The 16,220-nt window shown below is 47.4% G+C and overlaps 1 protein-coding gene across 1 annotated transcript in view; it reads right to left on the bottom strand.

Annotated features, from left to right (window-relative positions):
* LOC119448816 (uncharacterized) overlaps positions 1-16,220 on the bottom strand; it is a 46,432-nt gene that overhangs the window by 10,903 nt on the left and 19,309 nt on the right. The window contains exon 3 of the mRNA XM_037712031.2: positions 5,524-5,750. Within this exon, the coding sequence (XP_037567959.2) occupies positions 5,524-5,750 (227 nt within the window). The remainder of the gene's footprint in view (positions 1-5,523; positions 5,751-16,220) is intronic.

Here is a 16,220-nt window from a genome sequence, read left to right as displayed (position 1 = left end):
TTTCTTTTTAAGGGCGAGGAAAAAGAGGTCTACCGTTTCATTTCTCGGCAGTCAGCTGATCACGTGTAAAACTTACAAGTTTCGAGAGGACATTTATGCGACCAGCATTCTCGGGAACTTGCCGCACTGTTCGTCATGTCCGTCCGTATTAACCTCATTCACGCCAACTAGAGCCCCTGAGTATTTGCTACTGGGTAGGTATGTCGCTGCAGGTATACGTGCTCGAATGGGCAGCTTGGGAGGGGAATAGACAACTTGGACATTGGAATGAGGGAAACTGGGCGTGTGGTCACCAATAGCTATGTGTAACATTCTTGGTCAATGTGGTATGGTATGGGCCACTGGCTAATTGCCCGGATAGACAAGCGGAACAAGTGGCAAGAATGAAGAAGACGGCATCCAAAGAAGCCGAGTGAGGAGAGAGAGGTGAAGTGAACAGAATGGGACCAGAGCGGGCATTGAGTGAGGAGCGTTTAGCTAGAGAGAAGTAAGGAAGATGTCGTTAATAGAAAATGTGAAGAAGTCGGAGACACATTAGCGAAGACTTTGGCCATACGTGTGTGTCGCTGCATTGCTTCAGTGCGAATTGCATTCACGTTGACATTCGTCGCGAGATAGGCTCTGGTGGGAATTTCCTTTTTTTCTGTATTGAATAATTATAGACGCTGAGGCATTCAGGTCGGACATCCATAAGCTCAACGTCGCTTAACGATGATACGACCGAGAATCCTTTTGAAGCGTTCGTAAAAAAAGAATAGCGCTCCTGCTCCCGACCCTTTTACTTAATCAAAGCACACGCAGAGACATAGTGTCTGCGAGGCCACTAATGACGTTAGTCACCGAAACGACACACAGCTTACTGACAAGAAACCCATTTGCGGAAAGCACTCAAAAGTGATTGTTTTAGGACCTCTGTCACTTTCACGTCGCACATTATTTGTCCAGGGACCCGCCTCACGAGCTATTCCCAACGACGGCAACATTTCCGCTGGCGAAATTGGCCCGTTAGCGATCGACCTCCGTTCACAAAACGTCTTCGTGAACGCGCAAGCTTTTCCTTCATAAATCACGCGTTCGCAGCCCGAGCGCACAGACAATTCTAAACTGCCTTCTCCTTCTCATTAGCTATACATTATTTTGTACTCAGACTTTTCGCACCGGACGCAGTCATTATAATATACCTCAACGCAGCTTCACCTCGGCTTTTATAGGAGCGTTCCGTGACAAAGCGTTTCCCACTTCTTTCAATGCGAAAATTGAACTAGTACATGTACATGTACGTACCTGAGGGGGCTGAAAGACCCGCAGTTGTAAACATGTACGACAGTGAAACAGCGCTCGCAAACGAGCGACATTCATCAAGCATCTCATTAGGCTTAGGGAAGGGGGGGAGGAAACGGAGGAAACGACTTCTATAGGAATATGTATCTGACCGGACGGGGGGCGCTTCCGAATGCGCACAGCGCCGCCGAGCGGACCATTCCTGAAGCGAGTACACCGAGTCGCACGCGAGAGCTGTACAGGCCTCATTAGGCAAAGCTTGTCTCGGCTTATTGGCCGATGAATCGGCTTTGCCATATACGGCGGAGGGCAGAACACTCGTTATCCCCGCCACCAGGCGCGCAGCTAGAGGACGCCGAGCGTGTTCTCCATCTCGCTCAGAAAGCATGCACAATAGGTCGCCGTTGCGTCCTCACGAGCGTTTTATTTGCTGCGGCTCATTTTCCCGTGCTGACCATTCATCACGTGTCCTTCAATATGCATAAGTTGCTCGGCGAGCACTGCGACCGGGCTGGCCAGATGGCATGCCCGCGCCGCCGGGCGTCCTGACGGAGGTGGTTTTCGAATCACCCGTACAACGACCGCTGTGTTTGCCGTATAATTAACATATCAATGTTGAAAGATTCAGTGTATTAAAGAACTTTGTTTCGCATTTTTGCTACAAGCTTCCCTGTAGGCTACGCCTTAGGAAATAAAAAAACTATTCTAGCACTGTTATAGCTACTAGAAAAATAGGAACGTGTGAAGAAAACTGGTAACGCCCTAACCAATACCGATAATTGGGAAAATTTATGTGTAACACAAAGAAATCGAGACACATTTTCCTTTCGAATGCACAGAATCCCACACGAGCAGAAATAATCTATCACAGAGGAGGAAAAACTTGTTCTGGGCTGGGTATCGAACACCGCGCACCAACGCTTTTTCGAGGCAGTCGCTGTGTATACACCGGCCGAACTAACAGGAAATTAGCCAATCGCAGATCGAGGCAGATATAACTGGTAACTCGAAGCATGAAGACACTGATTATGCCAGACCAATTCTGCGGAAATAGGTAACCTTCAAGAAAAAAAAGTAATTTAAGATTCGAACGAAGGTAGACAAATGAAAGCTCACACGCCTTTCCCCTAAAAGAAGCTCCTGCCAGTTGGTATATAGACGACATAGATTATGAAGACGTGCACAGTAATGGGCCTCGACGTTCGCTTCACTTCTTCTTTCAAGGAATGCATTTCTTTCCATACCCCGAGTGCCTCCGCTTCTTTCAATCGCATACCGAGAGCGACGGTATAGAAGTGGCCTGTGAGAGTACGCGTGACAGCGGAAAGAAACCGGCCGTGCGTGACAAGAGGCGTGCGTTTGATATTCCCAAAGCTCGCTCGACCCAGCGATGACCCAGAGAGGAGGCGCCCTCGCTACACAGACTGTGTTGTTCGGCCGGTCTCGAAGATGCCCCGGAGGGCGCCTTTATCTCCGCCCTCATCTGTTTGCCTTAGAGAGCGCGGGAGTCCGAGATCGAAGTTCGCTCGGGATGCGCGTGTGACGTGCCTTGTCGGAAGCAGGCCCGCGGGTACAGAGGCCGCGCGTTTCACACGCCCGCTCGATTATCGGTTGTTGGGCCTGTCTGCATGCATGGTGGCCCTACGCATGATTTGAAGCGGAAGAGGAGGTCGTTGCGGGTGCAGAACGTTAACTCTTTCTGGAACGTCACCAGTCGGCATTGAGAGTGAAGGGGATAATTATAATAATTCATAGTTAAGAAATAATTAAAAGTAAAATAATTTATATTTTAAGATATGATCTTGAATGTCATATAAGGAAAATTAATATCTCGTTAAACGCTCCACGAGTACTCGTATTTTACAGCGAAGCTTTATATGGCTAAGATCCGGGGTTTCATGGCGTCTGTGTGCAGAAACTATCATCATCAGCAATGGCTCGAGCGTCGTCGTCTTCTTTCGCAGCTGGCTCCGTTGCCGCTCATCCTTCCAGCGTAGAATTTCACTTCTCTTCGGTCGTTGTAATAGGGAGGCGGCTCTTACGAGCGTATGGGCCGTTGCTTAAAGGGGTATGAGCCATTCATTGTCTTACGTGACGGGTGCATTTAATAACACGGGTGATACGCGAATGGGTGTGCGTAGCTATCGTCACGGTGACCACCGATAAGGACAATAAATATGCTTGTGCCTTCGTTCGAAATTCTGTGTCACCTCAGTGTCGTGTGCTAAACAGCTTCGCTGGTCATCTACCTTCACAAAGTAGAATGGCTCATGGTATTTTTTTTCAGCCAACAGTGTCCTATTATGTAATATGGCCTCTGTGTTGCGTGACTCACTGATGTGGGCGCCGAGGGCGCCTCAGGCTCCGGTTATGCAGCTATTACATCTGCCTCCTTAATTTGTAGTGAATGGAAACAAATAGAAAGGGAGTAAGAAAGAAAAACAAAAAGAAAAGATTTAGGTTAAACGGATGTTAACTATTTCTGTATTCGTTGCGCAAGTGTCTGAGAACTTCCTGACATTTCTGATTGTTACTTGTTTTTATATTCTATAGTATTCTACAATTACATTAATTTTACTTTTTCTAGGCGCATGTGCGGCACATTTTAAGAAGTTTCTTGTTGGGACCCTTACACTGCTCGTGGATTCACGCGTGTCACCACTAAGTGCTCGTCAATATATGAATGCGCGTACATGTATGCGACTGTATTTCCTCATTTTCTCGTGCCATTTCTGTCTGTTCAATTGAAAATTAAACGTTATAGAATAAGCTGGGACGAAAGCTGTCCAGATTTCCAATATCATCAAATAAGTAAACAAATAGAGTACAACAAATAAATCAAACACAAAAAAATGAATGAAGGGGTGTGTCGCGACGCAGGTAACAGATCATGACATATGTCATACTGGGTGCGCTACAGGAATAGTTTGGAACCACGCGACATTGTTCAGCGCGGACCCACAGCACGGTATAGACGAGCGCACTTTTGCATTCCACCTCGACCACAACGCGGTCGTTGCGGTCGGGATTCGAACCCGGAGCCTCGTGTTCAGCAGCAGAACGACACAGGCACAGCCCCTCCCCCCGCACCTCCCCCAGTGGTGTTAAAGGATCGCTTATCTCCGACTGCGAGGTTAAGGTAGGCCTTTTTTATTCCGCAGTTTCATAAATCTTAGGGCAAACTTCAATTACAAAGTTTTCTATTGAATTAATCATTGGCATTTTGAACAGCAATGTGGAAAGCAGACAGAAACGAATGAGCCCGCTGCTATGTTTGTGTACTGACACAACGTTTTCTTTAATTTTTTTAATCTGAAAAAAGCGCGATCGTAAAGGTTGACGCGTTTTTGACGTATTCACGGTGATTTGCACGGTTGCAGCCTCGCTTCGTGCACTCGTTTCGCGATAAAGAAGACATAGAACCCCGTGAGGCAAGCCAAAGTATTACTTTGGGCTAAATTCAAATTCACCTTGGGAACGCCGTAAACAAACACAGAAAGACGCAAACAAACAACCAAGCAAGCAAGAGAAAGCACGTACTATCCGCCATCTACCATTAAATATGTCGGTAGCCTCTGAAGGATAGTTAACCTTCTTTTTCACTGGGAGACAAGCTCCGGCTAGTGTTAACTGGCATGCATCTAGGCGTGTCCTGTTCGAATATTATCTAAAACCGCATTTTTTTTTACTTTTTATTATTCATGCTGCCCAGTTAGGTGAGACTCTTAATCGCGTTCCACTTTGGTTCCATCTGGAAAGCACGAAATGTGTGCAAATATTCTCCACTTACCTAAATGGAACGGCATTTCATGCATTTTTTCAGGTTTTCAATACGCACAACAGTAAATATGTGGAACTGTGCTCTACTAAAAAGGTGCAGGTACGCTAAGCACTGTTTCGGATAAAAGTGACCTTACTGGAACACAGTTTCACATATTTAATGTTATATCTACATTTAAGCAGTAAGGAATTGCAATATCTAAAATACCGTTTTAATATATATTATGATTTTATGTGGAATATAAATTGCAATATTTTTAAGCGTTATCGATTTATGTATGGAATATAAGTAAGAATAAATTAATAGTGTAGTAGGAGATCCCGCTATTGTTGCGTGTAAGTAACGTAATACAAGGAAAAAAAAAGAAAGAAAGCATTTATCTTGGGACAGACACAACGTCTATGTTTTCCTCCCCTTTTGACCGCTTTTCATTTTCGCAGTGAATCGATCATCGCTCTCACCCTTCGGGGAGCGGGCGAATCCGTCACGCCGTTGGTCCTCCACCTACTGAGCACCACGGAGAACAGAAGTCCAGCCAGCACGCAGATGGACACCACGGCAGTGACAACGGTGGCGCCACTGTCGCCCCCTCCAGCTACGCCGCCGTGGTGGCCGTGTTTCGTGGAGTGCAACTTGGAGTGCACTCCGTGGAGCCGCACTGGCTGCTCCAGGGACAGCGGACGATCCTCTGCGATTAAGTAGAATAGCAGATACTAAGTGCGATGCATGTTGGAGCCATGAAAACATACCCCTTTCGCAAAGCGGTGTTTTGGTTGTGGTTTAAAGGGAAAACGACGAAGTGGAAATGCACGCAGAAAAGAGGGACATAGAGGAGAGAAAAAGAAAGAGTGAAGGCAGCGATGTTAACCAGAAAAACGCCCGGTTGGTTACTCTACGTTGGGGAAAGGGGAAATGAGAATATAAAAATCAGAATGTGTGAGCGTGAGCGATCAGCACCACGCAGTTAAAGGCTCTCACATACGCCAGCAGTTTCAAAAAAAATAATAATAATAAGGAAAAAAGAAGAAAACAACACACAAACCCCTTTACCGCCTTCTGCACCGATGATTGTCGCATCTGTATGGACAGCGGCACAACAATTGACCTATGTTCTCTTCAAAGTCCCGGCTGTTACATGCAGCACGGTCAGCAGTTCCAATCAGTGTTGAATAAGCTCGTGAAAATAAAGCAGGAAATTGGTTGTATGGTATTCAAACTAGCACGGATACGGTGAAATGTGTATGCACAAAGCAGCACTAAAACGTTCAGTAACGAAAAAAGGACAAGAAAAAGCCCCCCCCCCCCCCCCCCCTCCAAAAAAAAAAAAAAAACCCACAGAGCCGTTTGCACCGCCTCCATGACCATGTAAAGTAGGACTGGCACTTTCCTCTCATTTTTCCCGTGATCGCTTAACTAATGATGATTCACAAATATTTGACAGAATACACGTATAGTATAGTGGCAGATAGTAGGACCAATAGAAACATTCACATAAAATTTTTCTGAAAATATACAAGAGCAAAGGGAAAAGAAAAGAAAGGAAAAAAAGAACGGCAGAATCTAGCGCATGTCATCTTGTGCAACTAAAGAAGTATTTTTTACACGCTAGTTAAAGGTTTGTCGCAGTTTTGATGTGAATTGGCAGGTCATTAAACACTTTGACTTCGCGAAATATTCTTTTACTTCTTGTAATTCTTTATTAAAAGTCATAAACACTGAGGAACAATCTCAAAATAAGAAAGAATCATGAATTTACATGTTGTTAGACCTAGTAAATTTGTGTCACTGCCCAACGCGTATCAAAAGTTGTCACTTCTTCATGGTAAAACACACGGCTTCTCTTTAGTACTGATAGAAGCCGACAGTTTCAGATATGCTTGCAACGATCAGCATGGTAACGAAAAAGGAAGCTGTGTGTCACGCTTTTGCGCGCACGTATATGTTCGACAAATTTTAGCCCATTCTATGTTTGGTGGAGCTCGCATGGTAGACTTATTTCCAGCTTCTCGCGAATGCATAAACCATTATCAACAATGTTTATTTTCCATCTCACAGTTGAAGCCCCTAACCATTAGAAAGACTAGAACTCCAAACGAAGCGGTCCATTACAGCTCGTTCACTCATGCCAGTTCATTCGGCGGCGGTTCAGAGGTCTAGTCCGGGTGCTACTTTAAGTATAACCATTCTCCGGGGATGCATTTATCTGAAATTACGTACGAAATACAAGCCTTAAGTGAAGAGCTATTTCATAACGCCCTGCTTTTTACTTTTACATAAGCGGCGGCCATAGGTTGTTGTGAGGGAGTGAATGAACGATGCCTCCAAGGCGATCTCTTGGGATGATCAGTCATTGACCTTGAAAGCGAAACACTCGTGCGCTTCAAGTTCAGCATGATCGTCTCCGCAATACGTCGTTCAACGCTATAGGGAAAGAAACACTTACGCTAACTGGCGGGCCTTACGCACGCCTCTTCGCCGTTCCCACAGTCTGTCAAACAGCTGAAAAGCACATCACGCTGCCTCTTCAGAAGTGGGGCGTAGCGAGTCAAAGGCATAAACTAAACAACCTGAGAAGCAGCCCTTATTCCCATAACGCCTAACGTCAAAAGTCGGCGCAGGTTAGGCTACATCCACTGCCTGAACAGCTCGATTCATCTTCCACTTATAGCGTCGTGACCAGATAACTTGTGGGGACGGGGACACGAGGCGGGATTCAGGTGAGAGTCTGATATCTAATAATGTATCGCGTAATTAAATCAGCAGCTGCGCCTGCATCTTTCCGTTCAGCGGTCCCCTCCACATTTCGCTTTTTTTTAATTATTATTCCCGAGCTTTCTCGTTTCCGTTGAGCTCCGTCTTCGCGTCCGTGTTCGGAACAGTTGCAGCGTCATGCGAAACGAGGACATGCCGAGCCAAAGATGAGGGTGGTGAATGATACGAGAAGGTTCCCACCAGGTTCACGAACGCTTCAAACCCGGAGAACGCCGCGATCTCGGGGCCAGATAACCGACCGACGGTGCCGCGAACGATGAGAGATTGCTGAAACCGGGAGTGGACGACGTGACTTGGTCGCAGTTCCTCCTCTTAATCCGCCGCACGTACTAAAAGAAGCGGCAACAACTAATTCCAGATCGATCTGTCGACATGATTCATTAGCGTCCTGATTGCGCATTCATTGGCAATTAACAGCGGGCACGCGCAAAGAAGGAATAATTAGGGAGGGAACCGCAGCAAGATAAAGCCGGAAAAGAGGAAGCGGAAGCGTGTGTAGGCTAGAGAAAGAGGGGAAGAGATGAAAAGGGCAGGCAGGCCCGGCACGAGGCTCATAAACGGTCACGCGAACTGCACAAGCAGCAGCTGGGTTTGCATCTACGCCACGTGTTTCTAACGAGTGCGAAGCCTGCAGACACACGAGGGAGATAGCGCTAAACGGAGGCCACGCGCGCAAGAGACAACCTGGAAATGTGTGTGGGAGTGTTTGCTGTCTACACTGAGAAAGAGAGAGAAAGAGCGATGTTCATCTTTCGCAGCACGTCGTGAGCATAGAGATCTGCATACTTCGAAAACATCTGCTCAATTATTTATTTTTTCTTGCCCCAACGGCCACACGCGCGCAGATGCTTGCTGCCCCGAAGAAGGTTTTGAAAGCTGAAAGACATCGCCTTGAGGCGGCGTGTACGAATCGTTAAAAACACTGAGCTAAGTGTGAGTTGGCGTGAGCCAAGAATTAACACACCTTATTATGTGCGTGTGTGCGTGTGTGTGCGTACGTGCGTCTGTCTGTCACGGTGTACGAATGGATGTGCGGGACATGATGCGCTGAAGTGGGAAAATCAGCATTGCTACAAGGAGCGAAATGTTCTAGTTTCCCGATTTGCGCTCGTGAGCACGGAGATCTGCATAGAGCGAAAACATCTGCCCAACTGGCCACATCTTTCTGTCATGGCCGAGATGCGCGCAGATGCTGCCTCCGGGAACGGTGGCTGAAGGCGCCCGGCGTAAACACTTTGAACGCATTAGGAAGGAAGGTGACCTTCGGAGGCCCGGTGTTCATGCGTTCGCCGTAACACCTGACTTCGCGAGCGCGCCAAGAATACGACAAAGCCGATGCTATTAGGCACTAAACCCTTAAACCTCAGTATCAGCTGCGCGTCCGGAACACATTGATGTCTTGCGAGCCGCATCCATTTGACATTAGTGACGACGAGACCAAAGCAACGACGAGGACAACGACACAGAAAGGTAACAACGACGACGATACGAACAACGATTAAACAGGTAAAAACAGCAATCTTTGTTGGAGCGGGAGAAAACACAATTTCTTATTATAAGAAATATAGCAAAAAACAAATGGGGATAATTTAGTGACCTTGCGTTCGCTTATTGAGGGAAGAACAATAATCATATTTGCCTCGGGCAGCGTTTTCATCAACAAGCCCACAATGAATACATGTAAGAATCGGTAATGTGTGTAAAGCAGTGCCTCACGTCTAAAGTGTCTTCGATATTTCACTACTTTCATTGAAGTGTTGCAGAGGCTGAAACGATTTTCTTCGTTCTTTATTTCTGAACTTGTGACGTTTATTCTTACCTTACATTATCATTTGCTTTTGTTGCTGCTAGGTCATAAGAACTAGACGTCCTCAATATTGTAAAGTGGCAAATTCTATTTCTTCCCAACTTTCATTGCAGCACTAAAATATAGCTAAGTATACGATGCGCTGAGGTGTTATGTCTGAGGACCTCCATTGCCATTCCCGGTACACTATGTTTACAGCCTCGTGACACCCTGCAGCTGCGTATTTTTGAACACATTCAGAGCTAGCTGCAGAGTGTTTTCCTCTGGCTTGTGGGACGAGCTTCCTCAGGGCGTTGTTTATAGTTTATACATAGCACGAAGTCTGCGTACGTTAGCTTCTCGAAGAGATGGTGGTTCAGTCGATACCGTCACACGTCGGTATCTCAGGAAGCGTAATGCCCCGGCGCAATGTTGACTTCACAAAATGATAGCTAATGCGAATTCGACCACGCTAGACTGCCATCAAGGGCTCCACATACAGCGTTCACAACCCGCGTGAACGTGTAGCCAGGGGGTCGTACCCTGCACCAATCCCTTGCCATAGTTAAACTCGCCGCAGTAGGTCTCTACCACTCAACTTACGCACCTGGAGTGCAAAGCAACCCATCGCCTTCACCGACAAGGACGTGCGCAGAGCCCTTCATGCCTAGCTTGTGGACACTACAGCGAGACGATTGACTACTTGCTGTTAAAAATGTCCAACTTTCCAGGGCTGTAGCTGTGTGCTGCAGGAGCAAGTTCCAAGAACATAATCTTGCTCGAACTGCAATTAACGGTAACTTGTTTCCGAAAGGTTGCGTTTCAAACCGATATGCGGCTCACAAGGCTGTGCTAGAATTTCTGTCAACCACGAGACGAGACTGTCGCCTGTAATGCTCGTACTCTGTTTGTGACTGTATGATGTGTTGTGGTGTGCATTCCTCTCCCATTTTTGCTTCTTGTGTCTTTCTTCTCGTTCTCTTTTATTTCTTTCTCCTATTCAAGTAGGTGGGCGTGGTGTCTCTTTTAGGAGACAATTGCATGCTGGCCCGCTTTCCAATCTTTCTTTGTGGTGTTTGCATGTGTTTCCGTGATTAATAAAATTAATAATCGTAGAGCGGTTACCAGCGACATTGCCAATACCATGCAGCCACTGCGTATCCCTTTATGCAGCACTCATCGCGATGTTACAGTGTCGCATACACTGCTCGAGTGCTTGTTAAGTACCAGACGCTATTTATTATATAAATAGGTACATGTGAGGTGGTTGTATTAGATTTGTATCTTCAAAAGTTTGTTTGAAGATTTCTTTGCGAAGCTTGAGATAGCATCAAAGAGCGTACTTTTACAAGGCATGAATCACGGAGGATGCGTGTTCACCCAGCAGTGCACGACCATGGTGCTGCCCCTTGCGACATCACATGCATGCGTGCTGACGTGCTTATGAGCTTGTTTGGCCAGCCAGAGCCGCTAACCGGAGTTCTTGACCTTTGCCCTCCATTTCGGACGCCATCTGGGTCCGCTGCTCTTGGTGTTATGAAGTGCATGCAGCACTTGCAACTGACGCGGCGAGAGCCGCGATAAGGGCTTGCGCGAGCAGGCCAAACTTCAGAGGAATTTCGAGGGCCGATGTCAAGGCCTCGACGTCAAGCGTGCGGCTCCATTCAGCTTCGAGCACATGGAGAAAGAAGATTCGAGATATCTTCTCTGGAAGGAAGATTCCACGGCCGTATTCACAAAGATTTTCCTTTGGAATAGCTGTTTTCCATTGCCTGGCCACCTTCACTTTGGATACGTCAAACGTCAAGATCAGCTCGCACCAGCTGTTACGAAGAGTTTTAGCGTACAAGAACGTTTTCGTGAATACCGATCCAGAGCTTCCTCGCTGAGTGTATGATTTCCCCGCATTTCGCCATGGAGAAAAATGAAGGTCTGTTAAGTTATGAGAAAATGGAAGACGGTGGTTCGAGGACAGACATGGCTGCGAAGACTACAAGTTAGGATGAACTGAAATCGCCTCCATTTTCTTCATGCATTTTTTTGGAAGCGCACAGCAAAAATTTTGCGACGCGAATCAAAATCGGTCACTCGTTCGACTTTTTGGATTGCGTAAAAGGGCCTCTTCCACTATAATTGAAACCCAATGATGACGCACGGCATTTATGTGCATCGGACGTAAAGCTACTCACATAAGCTGTGCTGCACAGCCATTCCTAGTCTCCTTGAACTATATATGCTTTTTCCCCTTTTTCTATGACAAGGTATCTCGCGAAGGAACGAGTACTTCACTTATACCAGCTCTCGATTAAATCACGCCTAGACAAAGTGTTTCCGGATTCTCGGTTGCGAAACGCAATTTTTCGTCGCACAGTGAGGATTGGTTTTCGTTCGGCTACGAGCGTATACTTGTAATGTCCTAACTTACGCTCCTCCGAATAAGCGATTTTGTAAATTTCCTATTTAAGCAGGAATACGAACTTGTGAGAGCGAGTGAACAAAACAGGATGATTCGCATTGAGCCGTCAGTGCACTTGTTCGGTGCTTTTTAGTCACCATACTACATTCAGTTGCCCGCATTAGGTGCGTTGTTAAATGAATGAAATCGTTGTTGGATAGGTCAAGTGATGAAATTTCAAGTTTCTGGACCTATATTTCTTTCTTTCCATCTTTCTTTCCTGAGACAGCAGTTTACCCCACGGCTGATCATCCTGAATACACACCAAATACCGTGTTCGGAAGTGCATATATCAAGTCTTTTATAGTGCTGCGGCAAAATAATTTTTCGAGAAGCGGCCTCCAGACCAGGAATCTAATCGAAAAAAGCAAGACAGAAAAGAAGGCAACACCGCCGCCGATCAACCCAATCCGTCCTTCCGGCGCCCGAGTTGTCCCTTTCTCCGCCACAGTCTCGACCAAGGAGCGCGTTGCGGGTATGCAAACTCTATACGAGCCAGTTGCGTGCATGCAAAACCAGTTCAAACCGCGTGGAGAGCAGAGAGTGGAAAACAGGCTGCAGGCCGTACCTCGACGGCCGCGAAGTGGAGGAAGAAGGGGCGAGCCGTTGCGTGCGCAACGTAAACAGAGCGAGAGGCTGCACGCGCAGCGGCTGCCGACGCTATCGTCGGCGCCCTTTTGGGGTCACCCGCCACGTCTGGAGTGAGCCAGCAAGCTACAGACAAGGTGCTCGAGACCGCAGATGCCCGTGGCCGGCCGGTCGGCCAGCCGTCCGGCTGGTCTGCCCAATGGCCCAACGTCCAAGAGGAGGGCAGTGGCAGAGAGAGGGCGAGCGAGCAGGCGCGGGACGATAAAGCATTTCGAGGGTGGGCGCGCGCGGCCCAAGTGAGAAGGCGGGGAAGGAGAACGCCGGCGCTCACGCAATGCCCACAACTGCCCTCCAACAGCTGTCCATCGCGGTGGCCGTGAAAAATCTTCGCGATCGCTTCGAGTCCGCGTGGTCGCCTCGACGTATACTACACACAACCTGCGTGTAGTGCTGCAGCTGCTGCCACCGTGCATGCTATACCACGGCTTCGCCGTCATTGAGCAACCGCGACTTATAAGAATAAGAGGCACCACCACTGCTGCTGTGGTCCTTGGATGTTTATTGATTCCGCGGCGATATAACGACGACGCCAAGGATAGCTGCGGGGCGTGCATTCGCGACCCTCACGTAGTTGAGACATCTGGCGTACGCGCTGGGCGCGCTGCACGTCAATCGCGAGGACGCACGCCGCGGTTGCGCAAGGACACGAGAGTCGCGAAGACGCTGGTGGCGAGCACACACCTGGTATACTAGGATGTAAACTCGTAATATCGGAACCACAAAGCAAGGGTCCAGCCTATCAGGATGCGAAGCCACGCCTTAGGGATGTCGACGCTGGCCCAACGGCGCAAGCTCTGAGTGATTTGACTAGCCGACGGTCGAAACAGTATCTGGGCTACGAGACACACCGTATTGTGGAGGGCTCTAGACAGGGTTTTGAATATTGCTTTATCTAAGTAAGCGGCAAAATGGGGGGGGTCTCAAATATTGCCTGGCGTATAGCATATATGATAAAACTCATAATCGAATTCACAATAAATAAAATTCATAATCCAATTTTTTTAATGCAGATGTATCCTTATTTGTGTAGATATCAGGGGGGATAGGGGTTCACAAGCAAGAAAATGTATATAATATATATTCGCCATGGCGAAATTACTCGGAGTTAGATTATACAAAAGTCGTTCATTTGAGCATTTCGGGCAACTGCAGAGCGAAAATTAACAAGCTAACTTGTATGCCTTGTGGGAGGAGTGTTCTTTCTTTCCGGTCGGATCTGCCACGCGCAAGTAACGACTTCGAGAGAAGTCTAGAGCAAAAGCCATCGCGGGGCTGTCATAACAAGAAGGCATTTTTACAGGCGTGATCTGCAACTGCCAGTGGGCGCTTGTTTTTGCCCTGCCGCCATCCTGAAGGCAACCAGCGGGCCCGATTTCTCGGTACGGTACGTCGAAGACACCTGCTTCTCAGGGACAGCTACACACATAGGAGGCGTCGCAAAAGCGCATCCGGCGTTCGCGCCCGCCAAACTTCGTACGTCACCGCTGCAGCTGCTTCGATCCGGCTGGCGCGTGGTTCACGTGTCAGCGAGGGCGGCTGCGCAAACAGTGCTGCACAGGCACGTGACTGCGAAAGTTGGCCCCACGAGAGCCGACGACTGCCAACGAAGACCTGCACGAGTATCTTGTTTTAGGGCCGTAAAACCGGCGTATATGCAAACGAGGGCACCGACAGTAATGTACGTGCGCCTTGAGAGGCTTTGGCGGTTTCACGACCGCCCTATACCGACGCGAAACAAACATACACGCGTAGGCTGCGTTCTCGGAGAGGCGTCGCGACCTTACGCCAACGCTGTACACAGGGGTGTCACAAAGATAACAACAGCGGGCACGTATAACTTCGGGGTGCCTGCAAGACGTAAAACGTGCATTACTGCTGCCTTGCTGTCTGCACGGGTGAGGAGGTAGGTGCCCGCGTGTGTTGCGTAATCGGAACAAAGAGGCACTCTGGTTGCGCGCGTTGCGAAATGACGCGAACGCTCCTGGCGAAGCGCGCACTCGGACGAAAAAACAAACAAATAAAAGGCGTTACACGTCACAACAAATAGTCGTCATTTGAGCTGTTTTGGGCACGCCAATTATCTCTGCGTATTTTGTGGCTACTCTTTAGTGTCACTTGTAGCAGGGCTTGAACACTTTCGCTTGATTCGAGGAAAACAATACAAGAAGTCACAGCAAGGTGCGCCATCCCAAACATCGTAAACACTCATTGATCCGAGCAATGACGTTTGAACACTGTCATGCTTGATAGATGCGTAAAACACTCGCATTAGAGGGGGCCAAAAGCACATATGCATTGCAGGCATACTTCTTTTTTATTCCTCTATAACACCCTTCTTTCCGCGCTGTGAAACTCGGCATCAACAACCGAACCGCAGAACTAACGACCGCCTGGATAAAAGCTTAGTACTTCAACAGTACTGTGACGCAGAGCAGTTCACCAGCAAACGGTTTGAGATAAGTATATACCGTTGTCTTGGGAACTGGTTTGCACCGACTGAGCATTGTTGGAGGCCAGCTATAGCGGTGGGTAAAATGCACTCCGAGGCCTGCCGCTACGTCGTGCTTCATAGTCCAATCGTGGTCTTTGCGTGTGAAACGAACGCGAGAATTGATTTAACTATATCGGCTGTCAACTTGGCCGCCTCTAATGCTTTAAAAATTATAATAAAAATGAGTCCTTCCTCGCAGTCTCACTCAACGTAAGGGCGTATGTGATGCCTTCATGGTTGCTAAAGTGCTGGAAATTTGTTTCTTTACAGAACTCTCATCAAAGGGCCCCTCTTGATAACAAAAAAAAATGAAATATCGATTTCAACTGAGGTAAACTGCGCAGTTCATTATGCGAGACGCCGTAGTGTTCGACGGGCGCGAAATTCAAATACGCTCGTGTACCCCATAAACAAATAAATTGATCAACACACATGCATATGGTTGCATACTTCTGGTTGCAACATGCATATAGAGTCAGTAATGCAGTTGCCAAATAAAAACGGGCGCGAAATTCAAATACGCTCGTGTACCCCATAAACAAATAAATTGATCAACACACATGCATATGGTTGTATACTTCTGGTTGCAACATCCATATAGAGTTAGTAATGCAGTTGCCAAATAAAAACGACGCGATAGCCACGGGGTTTGAATGAGTGCTAATCATTGTCGTTACTTTCTTTTTTTTCCTTTTTTTGCGAAGACATGAATTGGCTAGCCCGTTATGAACATGTCATGTTATATCGTTGGATGAGCGTGCGTTGTGTTATCTACTCAAGTATGTAGGACAGACGTCAGAATGCGAGTTCGCTACGCGCGATATTTCTACGAATTGGCAAGTGCTTGGAAGAAAAAAGTGCTCGGGAGAGAAAAAATAAAAACAAAAGTTTCTCAAATGAAAAATTTGTGTCAACTCACTTTCGTGAGTTTACACACACACGGACGTGAGCGAGAAAACCACGCAAACCTTCGTCCCGGAAGGGAAAAAAAAACGCTGTAAGGTGA

This window comes from Dermacentor silvarum, chromosome 4, assembly GCF_013339745.2.
Source record: "Dermacentor silvarum isolate Dsil-2018 chromosome 4, BIME_Dsil_1.4, whole genome shotgun sequence".
Lineage (NCBI taxonomy): Eukaryota > Metazoa > Arthropoda > Arachnida > Ixodida > Ixodidae > Dermacentor > Dermacentor silvarum.
The sequence above is the reverse complement of the archived record's forward strand: the minus strand, read 5'-3'. Positions and strand labels throughout refer to the sequence as shown.